Consider the following 16,635-nt stretch of genomic DNA (forward strand, 5'->3'; position numbering starts at 1 on the left):
AAATCTGTTCAAAATGTTCAAAGATTTTAGGTCAGTAAATCTAATCCCTGTGGTAACCACATAGTATAGTCTACACAAAAGGAAATACAAAAGGAATTTAGATATTTTGTTACAAAAAATCAACTCACACAAAAGACACTGCAAGAAAGTTATAATGATGGATGCTGGAATGGTTGTACAAGGTTAAAATATATTTAATACATTAGGGAAAAAATGAGAAAAGAAAGCATGAAGCATTTGGAGAAACTGAAACACTGACTCTGTGACTAGAGAAACTTGATGACAAGAAACTAGTCTTCTTTTTTGTTGTTCAGGTTATAATTTTTGAGATCCCTTGTCTTTTAGAGATACACTCTAATAAGATTGGTTATGAGATAAATGCTGTAATGGGTAATGGATCTGTGAGGATTTATAAAACTATTCTACTTATTTTGTTTGAAATTTACCAAAACAAGTTTTTTAAAAATGCAAACTGCTTAAAACAAAACAAAAAAGATAAAAAAATTTTAAGACCACCCCCACCCCCAGCAGTACTGGGGTTTGAACCCAAGGGTGCTCTACCACTGAGCTACAGCTACAATCCTCTTAATTGTTGAGAAAAAACAAATTACAATTTGACATGTTTTAATTTTTAGCAATAAAAATCGTGACATATTTAGTAGCTTTAAAAAAAACGGATAGAAGAATGTCATAACTGGTTATAGATCAAAATGGATGAGTCAGATAACTTGGGTGAAAGAAGTTTGACATGACAAGTCAGAAGAAACAGTAATAACTAAACTCAAAAATAATACATTAAAAAATATATTGAGGGAGCTGGGGTTATAGCTCAGTGGTAGAGTGCTTGCCTCGCACATGTGAGGCACAGGGTTCGATCCTCAGCACCACATAAAATAAATAAATAAAAATAAAGATGTTGTCCATCTTTAAAAATATATAATATATATTGAGGAGCTGGGAGCGGTGTCACACCTGTAATCCCAGTAGCTCAGGAGGCAAAGGAAGGAGGATCTCTGAGTTCAAAGCCAGCCTCAGCAAAAGCAAGGTGCTAAGCAATTCTGAGAGACTTTGTCTCTAAATAAAATACAAAATAGGGCTAGGGATGTGCCTCAGTGGTTGACTACCCCTGAGTTCAATCCCCGGTACTCCCCACCCCAAATTGAGGAGAAGGTGTGAAAAAAACAACAAAAGGCTAATAACATCACTGAGTAACAGCCATGGTTAGGATCATGAAAATCAAAGGAAGAAGTAATGCAGAAGAAAGGGGCCAGGGGGAGAGAGATAAAAACCGGAAATACTAGGGAATAATATTGGCCAAATTATACTGTTACACTGTGTGCATGTATAAATATATAACAACAAATACCATCATTATATCCAACAATTTGCACCAATAAAAAATACTGGGGAAAAAGAGCCATGTTTAGGGTACACTAAGAATAAGAGGAGTTAGCAATAGAGACTAAGTACATAGTTTTTTTTTTTTTTTTTTTTTAAAAAGGCATCTTGAAGACTTAGATGTATAGGTAGCCAATAATGACTCACTGGCTTAATGTCATTATATAGATACCAGCTATTATTCCTTATTAATTCTTCTTAAAGGCCATGGAAATAGAATTAACTTATTTAATACTGAAGTCGATACTAAGTATCTAGTTCAGGATCTTTTATATTTTAATATGAGAAAGAAGAATCATCTAGAAAAAAAGCAGTTTTCAGACACAAAGAAAAATGCAGTTATACAGCTTCATCTGTAGGTGTGCTATGCTGTGAAAAGGGATAAAGATAGGTGAATGACATAATCAGTTAACCCTTAACACAGCTCTGAGTAATATCTTTTTAAATTTTGTAATAGTAGCAAATAATGCAGAAGCAAAGACAGCTGGGAGATACGCAGGAGGAAGAACAGAGAGAAATGGCTAAGTACAGGGGAGAAAATAATTAAAAAGTGAACAGAAATCACATAGTAATATTTCAAAAATACCTTAAACTTGAAATTCAAATCTATTGATAATTTTTTAAAAAGCCTTCTTCTTGGGGCTGGGGCTGTAGGTCAGTGGTAAAGCGCTTGCCTTGCATATGTGAGGCACTGAGTTCAATCCTCAGCACCACATAAAGATACTGTGTGTCCATCTACAACTAAATAAATATTTTTTTAAAAAAGACTTTTTCCTTATAGTTCAACAAAGGTACTCAATATTACTAAGGAGAATATGTAGAATATTTCTATAGTTTTACTTGTAATTTTACCAAATCAGTAAAGAAATCTGGCGCAATTTGACAAACATTATAAAACTGAATAACAAGACAGAACCTAATGGCTATCATGACACCCTGCATAGATTTTATATAACCTTTTTATTACTTTGAAACAACACACAGGCACGCACGCACACACACAGAACCATCTACACACTCTCACGCACACACATGGAACCACCTACAAAGTGTCCACAATAGGTAAAATACTGTTTTAAGATGAATGTCAGCGATTTTACTTAGCAATCGTGGGTTTCTGATTTGTACTTCTCTAAGGGAATGATTCAAAACTTCAGAATGATAAGCCTTTTCACGATAATACCTCTTTTTCCTCATCCTTTCTTCCTGCTTATCTGTCCAAACCTCTTCCCACAGGCACATGAAACTACACAGCCATTTGTATCCCATCTCAATAACAAAAACAAAACCCTCACCAGTTAAAAATGTGTGTCCAGAAAAGCTAAACAGACATGAAAAACAGAATGATATATGACATGTCTTTCCTTAAGCTTCGCTTGTGTGCGTATTACTATGAATTGAACTTGGGACCTGAGGGATGCCAGGAAAAGCACTCTACCACCAAGTTATAGCCCCAAATCTTTTAAAATTTTATTTTTGAGACACTGTGTCATTAAGTTGCCCAGGCTGGCCTCAAATTTGTTATCCTTCTACCTTAGTCTCCCTAGTAGCCACCACTCCTGGCTTCCTTATCCATTTTTAGGTTAGCTACTTAACAAATAATTTTAGATTCTCCAATCTGAATTTTTCAGATTTTGAAAAATCTGACAGGCTTTCTTAACCAATAACCTTTCAAGTAGCTCACTGCACATCAGATTGATCAGTTAACTTATGAAGAAAATTATGAAGAAAATCAGTGACAGAGCGCTTGCCTAGCATGTGTGAGGCACTGGGTTCAATCCTTAGCACCACATAAAAAATAAACAAACAAAATAAAGGCATGTTGTCCATCTAAAATTAAAAACAAACAAACGAAAAACACATAAAGAAAGAAAATCAGTTAAGGTTCCCTCCAACACTAAAATTCTAAAAATCTATATAAAACCATTTAATAAGTCAGTTTTTCCATTACAACAGAATGCAAACAATCAAATTCAAAACAAAAGCTACATCTGCAGCCTCTTCAATATTAAGATCTGGTGAAAAAATAAAATCATGACTTAAAATCTTATTTATCTATTAGTTTTCACACACAAATAAATTACTTCCCCTAAAATTTCTGTGATAGTTGGTAAAGATCATAAAATATTTATTTAGTAACACAAAGCTATTTTTTTTTTTAAAAAATGGTTCCTTTGGATTTGCTTTGATTTTTCTAAGATGGAAACCCAAAAGAATATCCTGAAAAAGCATGCCACACAAAAATAGACATAAATCAGAAAAGTTCAATAAAAGAAGGTAATTTTATATTTTATTTACTAAGAAATCACATAAGCGCAATTTGTACAAATCCAGCTCCTTTCTCTGGGATAAAGTCAATTCCTGATTTATTTAAGAATAAGTTCTTAAAAGGATACGTGTTCCATTAACTCCTGATATTTTAAAGTCATCCAGTAGTTGAACAACCATTTCTCTATTTGGATCATTAGGATCTGAATTGCGAACCTGTACAAAGGGAAGAGATAATATTCATCAAGAGGGAAAAAGCACAGAAATAAGCCAAATGGTAGAGGAAGAATACCTGTAGCAACCCAACTCCAAGAATGGGCTCCTATAAATATATACACTAATTTTCTAATTCAACTATTTTGTAACTTGAAGTGCTGCCTCCAAATCAATTGCTGGTTACCAAGTTATGAGGAATTAAGGAGCTTTCACAGGATTCAAATCCAAAAACTTTTTTAAATAAACAGTACAGTGGGGCTGGGGATATAGCTCAGTTGGTAGAATGCTTGCCCTGCATGCACAAGGCCCTGGGTTGGATCCCCAGCACAAAAAAAAAAAAAAAAAAAAAAAAAAAGAAAACAAACAAACAAACTAAACAGTACACTGAATTGCTTTTGGGCACATGCTCCTTATTCTCATCATAAACTGGCACACTGCCTTAGAGATTTCCTGGTCCAACATTCATAAAATGAATGAAACACTGAGGGGCAGAAAGCGAAAAAAAAAGAAGAAGAAGAAGAAGTGATAAAGAAGATACCAGGATAAAGATGAAACAAAATCCAGGTTCTCTAATTTTTATCACACTGATTTCCTCTTAATTTGTAACAAAGTGATAATTTTTTTGGATAAAATCTGCTCAAGTTTCCAGGTTAAGATGGAATTAATGAATGCAGTATTTATTTTTTATGTTACATATTTTTAAACATAAAATAGATGTTCCAAATGTAATCACATAACTTTCCTTTTAACCACAGTAGAAGACATAAATATTTATGGCATATAAACCATGCTCAATAAAGTTTTATTTGTTTGAAAAAATTTTGGGGTGTCTGTGTGTATAGGGAGTATTCTTACCATGATCTGGCATACAAAACATGCTCAATAAAGATCTGTTTGAAAAATTTTGGGGGTCTCTCTCTGCGTAGGGAGAATTCTTACAACAGCATGTCATAACAATTCCCAACTACATGACTAGAATGTGCAAATATTGTCCTCTTCCTCAATTTCCTTAGGCTATTAGAAGTATACTAAAAATTTTGCCATGTTAAAGAGTCTACCACTTAGTATCTTATAAAACTTTATAATGCTTTTTGCAGTTCATAAATATAATACTCACTGATTTCAGCAACCGGATTTCATCTAGAGCTGTTTCAGTATAATGTTCAGCACTTTTAACTACTTTCATTGCCACAAACTTCTTCCCTCTAAGAAACAAACATAAGCAATTAAGACTAAACATGCTGCCCTCAATTTTTTCTTTTGGTACGGAGGATTGAATTCAGGGGCACTTCAGTCTCACTGAGTTGCTTAGCACCTCACCATTGCTGAGGCTGGCTTTGAACTCTGAAACCCTCCTGCCAAAGCCTCCTGAGCTACTGGGATTACAGACAGGTGCCACTGAACCCAGCCTACTCTCACTTTTGGAAGCTAAGATTTTATTATAACTGAGACACAGTGAACAAATACAAATACTGATTTCATATTTCCCTGTAGACAAAAGTAGAGGATTGCTTATAACTATTAAAGGCACTGCCCAGATTTTATTTACAGGAAGAAAACAATCTATCCTCAGATAACCTGTCACTGAATCTTTTCTCTAAGCTAAATCTACCTTCTTAATAACCCCCTGAATTCCAAGTAAAACCAAGAAACTAGAACAAATAAGAGGAAAAACCTCATCAAATCAGAAGTACTGCGTACACATCTATATGGCAAAAGTTAAAAGGATAAAAGCTATACCACACTTTACTACAAGAAGCCAGAAGAGGGCTGGGGGTGTAGCTCAGTTGGTCAAGTGCTTGCCTTGCATGCACAAAGCTCAGGGTTTGATCCCCAGCACAAAAGAGAGAGAGAGAGAGAGAGAGAACCAAAAGGAATACTTGGATGAAAACAAAATGACACAAGCTATGCGCAGTAACTCATGCCTATAATCCCAGCGGCCTGGAAGCCTGGGGCAGGAGGATTACAAGTTTAAGGTCAGCCTCAGCAACTTACCTAGACCCTAAGCAATTTAGCAAGATCCTGTCTTCAAATAAAATATGCAAAAGGGCTGGAGATGTGGCCCAGAAATGACAAAAACACAAACACACACACAAAAACACAAATATATATATATATATATATATAGTGAGGTACACAGATAGCAATTACTGTCTCATCAAAGATAGGGCCTCAGCCAGGCGTAGTCACACTGAGGGTTTTTTTTTTTTTTTCCCCAGTGATGTTTTGTCTAAGTATTGAAAATGTGACAAAAAAGATTCAGTTAAAAGAAAAATTGGTTTTGGTCTACAGGATGTAAAACACTTTATTTTATAAAATAAAATCTTGTAAGTCATAAAAGTAAATAAAAGATGATACATGCTTAGCTAAATATTCAATGTTACAGAGGTATTTTTATTGTCTATAATTTTTATATAAAGAAAAATTTTAAGTGCATAATTGACCAAATCTGTTACAAAAATAATTTCACAAAGGTTGGTCTAACATTATCCAAAAATTTAACAATACTTGAGTGAGAAGACAATTATTAATTTACACACAATTGAATATTTGGCAAGGCTTTGAATTTGGGAGCTCCAAGTATTTTGCTGATAGTAATTTAATCAATCTCCTGTGCCCAAGGTGGGGAAGAATATATATTACTGATTCTTGATGACCAGAAAAGTGATTTGTCCAAGAACATAAAGATTACTTTTCACCAGACATGGTGGCACACGCCTATAATCCCAGTGGCTTGAGAAGCTAAGGCAGGAGGATCACAAGTTCAAAGCCAGCCTTAGCAAAAACGAGGAACTAATCAACTCAGTGACTCCCTCCCCCTAAATAAAATACAAAATACAGCTGGGGATGTGGCTCAGTGGTGAGTGCCTCCGAGTTCGATCCCTGGTACCTCCCTGCCCCCCAAAACGATTACTTTCAACAACAAAATTCTGTTCAAGAAATCAGTCTTAAAAAAAAAAAAAAAAAGCCCCTAAACTCTCCCACATATATATGGAAAAGAAATCAACCAACCAATCTAGAGATAGACAGACTGAAGCCCAGACCATCTCTGGGAAATCAGACAAAAACATGGAGGTATCATTTAAGTAAAATTTTTTTTAAGGACCAGTAAAACTTACTGAATATCCCATGATAACCACACTGTTGAGAAATGTCCCCAGCCTAACTTTCGGATTACATGATATCTCCCATTAAACAGATCTCCGATTTTCACAAGATGATAACCTCCTGGAAGGAAAAAGAGAAAGAATATAAGAAGAACCAGGATGAGAATAAAATAGTAAGAAAAGGTATCTTATATCCCATTTTTGAACATTTATATGCCTTTTATCAAAAGTTTCTCCTATAAAATCAATTCAATAGATTATATGTCAAACCTTATATGTCAAATTAGCCACACAGTATTATTGAGTTTATGTTACAAACAAATCTTAAGATTTTAAAATTTGTTTTAATTATACAATCATCAAATATATGAAAAAATGCTCATCATCTCTAGCAATCAGAGAAATGCAAATCAAAACTACTCTAAGATATCATCTCACTCCAGTCAGAATGGCAGCTATTATGAAGACAGACAACAACAAGTGTTGGCGAGGATGTGGGGAAAAAAGTACTCATACATGGCTGGTGGGACTGCAAATTGGTGCAGCCAATATGGAAAGTAGTATAGAGATTCCATGGAAACCTGACATAGAATGCATTATGATACATCACACATAAATGGAGTACAATTTCTCATTTTTCTGATTGTACATGATGTAGAATCTCACCAGTTGTTTTATCATATATATACATAGGTTAATAATGTCTGATTCATTCTACTATCTTTCCTAGCCCCATAAAATCTTAGTAAGATTTTAAATTGAGCAAGTGATGCTCTTCAAAAGAACCCCATCCCCAAAAATAAGGTTTTGTATAAGGTTACTTTTGCCACTCAAAACCCAACAGATTGGGGTTGGGGTTGTGGCTTGTCAGTAGAGCACTCACCTAGCACATGGGAGACACTGGGTTCGATCCCCAGCACCACATAAAATAAATAAATAAATAAAATAAAGGTATTATGTCCAACTATAACTAAAATAAATAAATATATGAACTCAGCAAGCAACTTCTTATCCTAGATAGTACAATATATTCGATTATAAGTTCCTACCTCAAGGATCCTGAGAAATCTCACCAAGAAACAGAAAAGATAGAAGCAATCTGATGACATAGTTTATGTACCTGTGATTCCAGTTTAACTTATCTAAGCAGTTATCATGAGATGAGAAAAAAGTAATAAGGTATTTAAAAAAGTATATACACACACCAAAATATTATACTTGTTTACAGCACTGAAAACAGCTTTTCTTTTTTTTTTTTTTTAGTTTTAGATGGACACAATATCTTTATTTATTTTTACTTGATGCTGAGAATCAAACCCAGTGCCTCACACATGCTAGGTGAGTGCGCTACACTTAAGCCACATCCCCAGCCCACAGCTTTTCTTTTTTATTTAATATATGTCTGAAAATTTCTAAGGTAATATGTACTAACATTTTAAAAAAGAAATAAACATTTAATATAAAATTTGGCTTTGATGCCTTATATCAAATCAAGAGCAAACACTATTCCTGTATCTTCAAGAAAAGCATTAAAACTGTGCTTATTCTGATAGACAAAATATCTAAATGAGTAATGGGAAATCTTACTGTATATCCCCTAACAAACTTACCTTTACAATAATCATTAGGGTCTTCCTGCTCATCATCATCAGATCCTAGAATCTCCTCTTCCTGCTCTGGTATATCACTCTCAGAATGGGGAGCAGAGCCTCGGTGTTGAGTTTCAGATCTAAGAAATGACACAAATACATTTATTCCATATAAACCAAAGAAAAGAGGGCTTGAAGAAAATATCATTAGCAACCCCCCCCCCAATTTTGAGACACATATAAAAAAAATCTTATCAAGTAGGAGCCTAAAAACCATAGCTATAGCTTTACTTTGTGTTAGGGAAAAAACTAGTTTTTAAAGTTAGTTCATACCTGATAACTAAATAAAATTTGGAAAATATACAAGAGTACAAAGGGGAAAAATTACCTGAATCTTAACGTCTAAATATAGTCACTGAGAAATTACTGATTTTCCTCTAGTATTGTTGTAAATTTATAAAAATATTTATCTGTAATCATATATTGCATAAACATTTTGTTTCCTGCTTTTTCTATTCTATCTTTCGTTATTTTTAGGTAATCTTTTAAATCTTAACACAGTTCATTCAGAAATACCACCATTTACTTTGGCACATTCTAGTTACCTGAACATTTAACTTTTATATGATTTTTCATTACTAAAAATAAAGGTGTTGAATATTTCTGGATAATGTTTATTCTGTATCTATAATTATTTTCCTAAAGTTAGACTACCAGATAGGGGTCAAAATATTCCCTCATTTGTAAAAATAACAAATAAAATGTAGAACTGCTGGAAAACACTTGTTTAAAGGCACCCCTAGTCTGAACAACTATTAACATTTTGGGGCTTTTCCGTCTAAGTCTTGGCCATGAATACTTTTTCTTATTTTTATTTTTTTTAGTTGTTGATGGTCCTTTATTTTATTTGCTTATGCCACCATGCCGAGCTCTCCTTTTAATTTTTTATTTCCTGTATTTCTAAATTGCTGAGGCTTGCCTTGAATTTGGCATCCTCTTGCCTCAGACTATGGAGTTGCTGAGATTACAGGCATGCAACAGCACATGCTGTTGCATGCCTGGCTTAGCATTCCTTTTGAGAGTTTTGTGAAAAGAAAATTTAATCCCCATTTAAAAATATTTATTTACGTTTTCAAAAACTCAATTTAGCAGAAAAAAATACAAAACCAGTTATTTGGACTATTGAGAAATAAGAAACATGTAGGCAAGCATGATTAATGATTTAGATTTTGGTGGTCAGTCTAACCATCCTCTATTTGTGGTATGTGTTAAATCTTGAAGGGCAGGAGGCTGGAGTTGTGGCTCAGTGGTAGAGCACTTGCCTAACACGTGAGGTGCTGGGTTCCATCCTCAGCACCTCATAAAAATAAATAAATAAAATAAAGGCATGATATCCAACTACAACTAAAAAAAATAATACTTAAAAAAAAAGGTATTAAGTTCTTTTACAACTAAAAAAAATTTTAAAGTTACCACTGTCCTGTATTTTGGATTTTCCAATCCTGGATCCCACAGTTCTCTCTTAATTTACTCGTTTGTAACATATATATTTGTCGGTAACTTTGCGGAATAGGTGCATGGGAGGTAAATTTATTAGGATGTATCAAATCTTTATTTTATCCTCATCCTTAATTTTTAGTTCAAGTATAAAATACATCTCTGTTGACCTTTAGCTTCTTGAGTCCTGGAAAGAGGGCTTGTTTTTCTCTCTGAAAAGTTATTTTTTAAAGATCTTCTCTTTTATCTTTACGGTCTAAAGTTTTCTGAAATTAAATTTTTTTTTTAAATTTGTTGATGAACCTTTATTTTATTTATTTATACACAGTGCCAAGAATCAAACCCAGTGCTTCACACATGCTAGGCAAGTGCTGTACACTGAGCTACAACTCTAGCCCTTCTGAATGGTTTTTTAAAAAGTCTATCCTGCAGGATTGGGGCTGTAGCTGAGTGGTAAAATGCTTGCCTTGCATTTGTGAGGCACTGGGTTTGATCCTCAGCACCACATAAAAATAAAGATATTATGTGTCCGTCTACAACTTTAAAAAAGTGGGGAGTCTATCTTGCTAAGTACCTTGTGTTCCCTTGCAAATTAGACTCATATTCAATTTGGGGAAATTTCCTGTATTTCACTGAAAATTTAATCCTCTTGTTTATTTCTATTCTCTTTAGAACTATCTTTGCAGCTACTGAACCCTCTGGCATGCTCCATTAATTTTTTTCTTTACCTCTTTAGTTTTTGTTCTACTCTTCAGATTTATCTTCCTAACTTGTCTTTTAAATTTCTAACTTTTTAAATTATCATTTTTTCCTCTTGAACATTTTTTTAAGATTTCTATTTTGTTTCAATGATGTATTGCCTCCTTTTTTTTCAATCTTAAGGATATTATTTGTAGTTTTAAATTTCCTCTGACCCTTGCATAGTCTTAGCTTTTTCAAGTTATCCAGGTTTTTAAGCAATGCCTCCTTTTACATGATGTCCATTAAGAAAATCAAACAATTGAAAAAAGCCTGTCATAAAAAAAAAAAAAATCAAAACAAAAACAAAAAGAAAATTTCAGGAAACAGAGACAGTTACCATTAGATCTTCAAAGAAAAATAAAATGACAACATTAAAGAATTCAAGACCACTCTTAACTCTGATGAGCATTAAAAGACTGTATAAAAATCTGAAAAAAATGCTATTGGAAATCCAAGTTAATTAACATTAGAAACTAAAGATTATTCTTCCTAGAATAAAAAAGGAGAATTCCAAAACAGTCTATGCTTTTAAACCCTTCATTATCTATTTCATGCCTCAAGAATTTGCTATTCCTGTTCAAAAGGGAGAGGGGGGAAAAAAGTAATGGGCACAGTAGTGCACAACAGCAATACCAGCTACTCAGGAGGCAGGAGGACGGCAAGTTTGAGGCCAGCCTGGGCAACATTGAGAGAGCTGACACAGAAAAGTTTAAAATGTTTCTTATATTTATGGATTCTTTCAACTTTATGGTTTCCATTTCTGGTATAATCCTCATTCCTAACTACCCTTCTTTCACCTTAATCACTAGTCACCCAAATAAATAGTAACACCTAAGTATCAAAATTTTATTGAGGACCTCTTGTGTGCAAATACTATGCATTCGTAATCATCAAGAGCATGGTATTTAAGCTTGGCACCTTACAGGTATACAACCTATAATCCCAGCTATGAGAGGCTGAGGCAAGAGGATCACAAGTTGGAAGTCAGTCTTGGCAACTAAGTGAGACCTCTGTCTCAAAATACAAAGGGAACATCTAGCTTAGTGTGTAGAGTGGTCCTGGATTCAATCCCCAGAACTAACCCTCTCCCAAACTATTTTTATTTGATTATATGTTTCATGAAATTGATACACCTAAATAAGATCTGTGAGCTACCCTTTTGCTCCCATTTTTTAAAAAAATAAATTCTATTAGTGACCCTCCAAAATGGCTTACAATCTACTAGTGGATTGATTTTGAAAAAAAGACTGTAAATTATTCTTAACTTCTATAGTTCAAACAACATAAACTCATACATCTAAGATGTATAGCCCAATGTTTTTATTAATATATTCAGTTGCACAATCTTATCATGATCTGTCTTTAGAACATTTCATCATTCCCTAACGAACCCCAAAACCACTAACAGCCACTATTATCCACATCTCAGACTCTAGCAACCACTCATCTACCTTCTGTCTCAATGAACTTGTCTCTTCTGGATATTCATATAAATAGAATCATACACTATGTGGTATTATGTGACTGACTTCTTTCACTTACATAATGTTTTTTAAGGTTCATCTATTTTAGAACATGTATCAGTACTTTATTCCTTTTTATAGCTGAATAATATTCCATTATTTTATCTAACCATTCATCAATTTATGAACTTTTATGTTGTTTTCACTTTTGTTATTACTTATCAACCAAGTAGTAGTTTGTATGATCATATTCATAGCAGCATTATTTTTACTAACCAAAAGACTTCACATGTGGGAATCTTATTGCCATTACCCATCAAGTTATTACAAAGAGTTACTTTGTATGGCCTCTCTTACTATAAAATGGATATGGGAGGGAATACAACTACCTGTTTTAATGCTTGAACAAACTTGTATATGCATGAAAGTATAGTTAACTTACTTCTCTACTTTATGGGAAATAAACAGTTCAAATAAATGAAAAGTATATATAGACATTTTGGATAACAAGCAATCATGTTCTAAATATATATATTTATATTTATTTTTGGATTTTGTTTCTTTTATTTATTCTAATTATTTATACAAGACACTAGAATGCATTTTGACACATCATACATAAATGGAGTGTAACTTCTCATTCTTCTGATTGTACATGATGTAGAGTTATACAGGTTGTATAATCATATATGCTAAATTTTGTATCTATTCTTTCAAACAGAAAAAAATAACCCAAAAATTCTATGCAGAAACTTTTTTTGGGGGGGGGGTAGTTGTAGATGAACAAAATACCTTTATTTATTTTTATGTGGTGCTAAGGATTGAACCCAGTGCCTCACACATGTTAGGCCAAGTGCTCTGCCACTGAGCTACAACCCCAGCCCTACGCAGGAACTTTTTAACAGTGCCTTGGAAAGATGCTGTGATGTCATACAACATCTAAATTCCAATTTTTTTTTATTAAGCAGGAAATATGAATATAATTTGTAAAACACAGAAGTAAATTATGGCATATCCTAATGGAAAGGTACTACCATTAAAAAAAAAAAAAAAGGCTCTCTAAGACACACTAGTAAAATGAAAAAGACAAGAAGCTGAATAATATTGTAGTTAATTTATCACCCTTCCCTTTATATGTACCTATGTACTTTAATATATATATATAAATAAAATGCAAGGGAATTTCAAGGATATGAACAACTGTTGACAGGATTCTCCTTTGGAAAAAGTAATGTATAAGGGATATGGGGGAACATAACGTGAGTTTCTTTATTGTCCTGTATGCTATAATTCTGAACTGCTGGAATCTTTTCCAATGAGAATGGCTCACAAAACTCACATCATTTAAAAAATTGGGAAATTTTTTGTTGCAGAAGAGACCAGGCTGTTACTTTTTGCCTGACATTATTTCCTCTCAGGAATTGCCACCTTCCAATCTAGGAAGGCAGCCAACCACGTGGCCCTACCCAACTTACTCCCACCATGAGTCAACAAGATCAACTAGAATCCCTCCAAAGGTAAAGATGAATGCTGGAAAAAGCTCTATTTTTGAATTTTTAATCAGTAAGGACCACAGAGTTGTCAGAGACAATGACAGCTGTCAAATAAGGAAAGATAATGTCTGAGAATGAAGTAAAAAAAAATACAAGAAAATAATGTTAGGGCGGAGGATGTGGCTCAAGCGGAAGCGCACTCGCCCGGCATGCGTGCGGCCCAGGTTCGATCCTCAGCACCACATACAAACAAAGATGTTGTGTCCGCCGAAAACTAAAAAAATAAATATTAAAAAAATTCTGTCTCTGTCTCTCTCTCTCTCTTTAAAAAAAAAAAAAGAAAGAAAAGAAAATAATGTTAAAACATTTACTGGCTAGGGGTAGAAAAAGGCAAATCTATGGAGATATATTCGAAGCCCAGCATCATGGACAGCTCCCTATCTATTAATCCCAGAATATAGACTGAGATTGAATTTGATTACTTATAACAAGTGTTCTAAATAAGACATATACATAATCTGGCAATAATCACAAGTTTGAACTATTTCACTTCTAAATATTTACCCTAAGATAAATATTTAAATAAACTATTTCACTTCTAAATATTTACCCTAATATACACATGCACTTTATACCAATGTCAGTTTCCTGATTTTGATACTGTAGTCCTATATCAATACATTAAGAAGTACCAGTGGGAGCAATCAGCTGAAGGATATGGGGTACCTCTTTGTACTAACTTTGCAACTTCCTATGAATCTTGATTATTTCAAAATAATCTTTTTAATTTTTTTTAATTAGGGAGAAAACTTAAGATGTGCACAAAGATTTGGACACAGTGATAGTCACCACAGCAAAAAGCTAGAAACAAGTTAGATAATGGACTGAACAAGTGCATTTACATCATTTCCCTGTTCAAAGCCAATAAAATGGAAAGAAAGGAGTAAAGGTATAAGTCCACAAAAATAGAGGGAAAAAAAACCCAGCAAGTGCTGGCAACCTAGAAAAAGAGACACATCTGTAATACCAACTATTCAGGTGGCAAAAGCAGGAGTTTCACAAGTTTAAGTCCAGCAACTGGGGCACACAGCAAGACCCAGTCTCCAAAACAGAAAAGTATAGACTGTAGTAGAGGAGAGAGACCACCAACTTATGTTGCCTGATAAAACTCAAAGTATAGGCATGATGGCATTAGAGTTTAAGAAGAGGAACGGTTAAAAGAGAGATTAACCGAAGGACTGTATAAATGAAGTTGATACCTTATCCTGCACAGTAGACAGGCTGGTATTTATCTTGTAGTGGGGAAAAAAGGTTGTCTTTTCTCTAAAGTGAACAAAACTGGAGAAAACAAAGGCTTTTAGTGTGGATGATGGTATTGCAGAGTGAACTGTTTAGTTTTCGGCATTTAGTCGGAATCAGCATCATGATCAGCTCCATACCTATTCAACCTAAACAAAAAGTGTGCATAGGCCTTTCATTCAGGTCTGATACCTCTCTTCCATAAATAAGAAAAATGATGCTGATTTCCAAATAGAATAAAATGCTATAAAGTAATGAGTAATTAAGGTGAGAAAGGAATTTTAGAAAGTAAGGTAAAGAGTTCCCTAAATGTAGAGTGGTAGGAGAGGAGGAATTTTCTTATGGAGTAAGAAAGCAGCAATAATAGCAACAGACTAGGAGAAAAGCCCTTAAATTTGCAAGAAGCCCCTACCTAAGGACAACAGGTGGAACTCTTTAAAAGATCAGTGAGAACAAAAATAGGAGTCGGCTTAAGATCCTGCAAAACCTCTACTTCAGGAGGACACTTCACAGAACAATTTTTCATAAACTAGTTTGGAAAATTTCTTAAGTTTCAAATTTTTCTGCGTTTCTATGGTCTTAGGGAGTCCTTTTAATAAAACCTACCTGAAAATTTTTATACATCGCTTTTTAAATCTAAAATTTAGTGTCCTTTAACCACTTTGAAATCCTCTTGTATGATCTCAGGTAAATTCAAAGTAGCAACATTTCTAAGAAACTGATGTATGTCTGAGTTTTTAAGGTACAGTAAGCTTTATTACCTTAGGGAACTAAAATGTGTTTGCCATTTACTTTAATCTTCAAATCATAGAGATTATTAGAACATTTTAGTTCTTTAGATTGCTTATTCATTCTCCCCCTTTTCCACAGTAATCAACTTTTTAAGCTGGGCACATGGATACCGTACCAGAGAGAACCTACTTTCCAAACTCTTTAAGCTATTTATGCCCACATGATTAGCAAGAGGAAAACTCTAAAGAAGCAATTGGAACCCTAGCAATTGGTCTTTTTCTTTTCATGCTGGGAACACAAAGGCTACCTTGGTCCTTAAGGATAAGAACCACAATCTAGGATGGCAGAAGCAAGCTAGAAAGAGGCTTGGTCCTTGATACTTCAGGGAGCAGAGTCATGTAACAGCTAAGGTTACATCCCAGAATTTTACATTAGGAAGAAATAAACTACTACTTTGAGTTATAAATAAAATTGATTGACTGATTGATTGTTGCTCACTCTAAAAAATTAAGTCTTTTTCTCACCTCAGTTTACCAATCCCTCATTTTCCCTTTCTGAAAGGGACCAGAAGCCAATTTATTCACTATTGTATATAAGAGTGTGCATGTGTACATGCATACATAATTTCTTTTTTTAAAAAAATATTTTCTTAGTTGTTGATTAGACCTTTATTTTTATTTATTTATTTATATGTGGTGTTGAGAATGGAACCCAGTGCCTCACACATGCTAGGCAAGTATGCTATTGCTGGGTCCTAGCCCCAGCTCCATAATTACTTTTAAACAATGGCTAACAACAAAACAATGTCCAAGGTATGTATTCCTTTTCCACT

General features: G+C 34.0%; 1 protein-coding gene across 3 annotated transcripts in view; it reads right to left on the reverse strand.

Moving 5' to 3' along the window:
- Positions 1 to 16,635, reverse strand: part of Srpk1 (SRSF protein kinase 1) — a 63,328-nt gene that overhangs the window by 28,067 nt on the left and 18,626 nt on the right. For all 3 annotated transcript variants that reach the window (XM_015487621.2, XM_015487622.2, XM_048805190.1), the window contains 4 exons: positions 8,600 to 8,718; positions 7,002 to 7,110; positions 5,000 to 5,087; positions 3,795 to 3,882 (listed from right to left, as the gene is read on the reverse strand). In XM_015487621.2, coding sequence (XP_015343107.1) covers positions 3,795 to 3,882; positions 5,000 to 5,087; positions 7,002 to 7,110; positions 8,600 to 8,718 — 404 coding nt within the window. The remainder of the gene's footprint in view (positions 1 to 3,794; positions 3,883 to 4,999; positions 5,088 to 7,001; positions 7,111 to 8,599; positions 8,719 to 16,635) is intronic.

This window comes from Marmota marmota, unplaced genomic scaffold (genome assembly GCF_001458135.2).
Source record: "Marmota marmota marmota unplaced genomic scaffold, marMar, whole genome shotgun sequence".
NCBI lineage: Eukaryota > Metazoa > Chordata > Mammalia > Rodentia > Sciuridae > Marmota > Marmota marmota.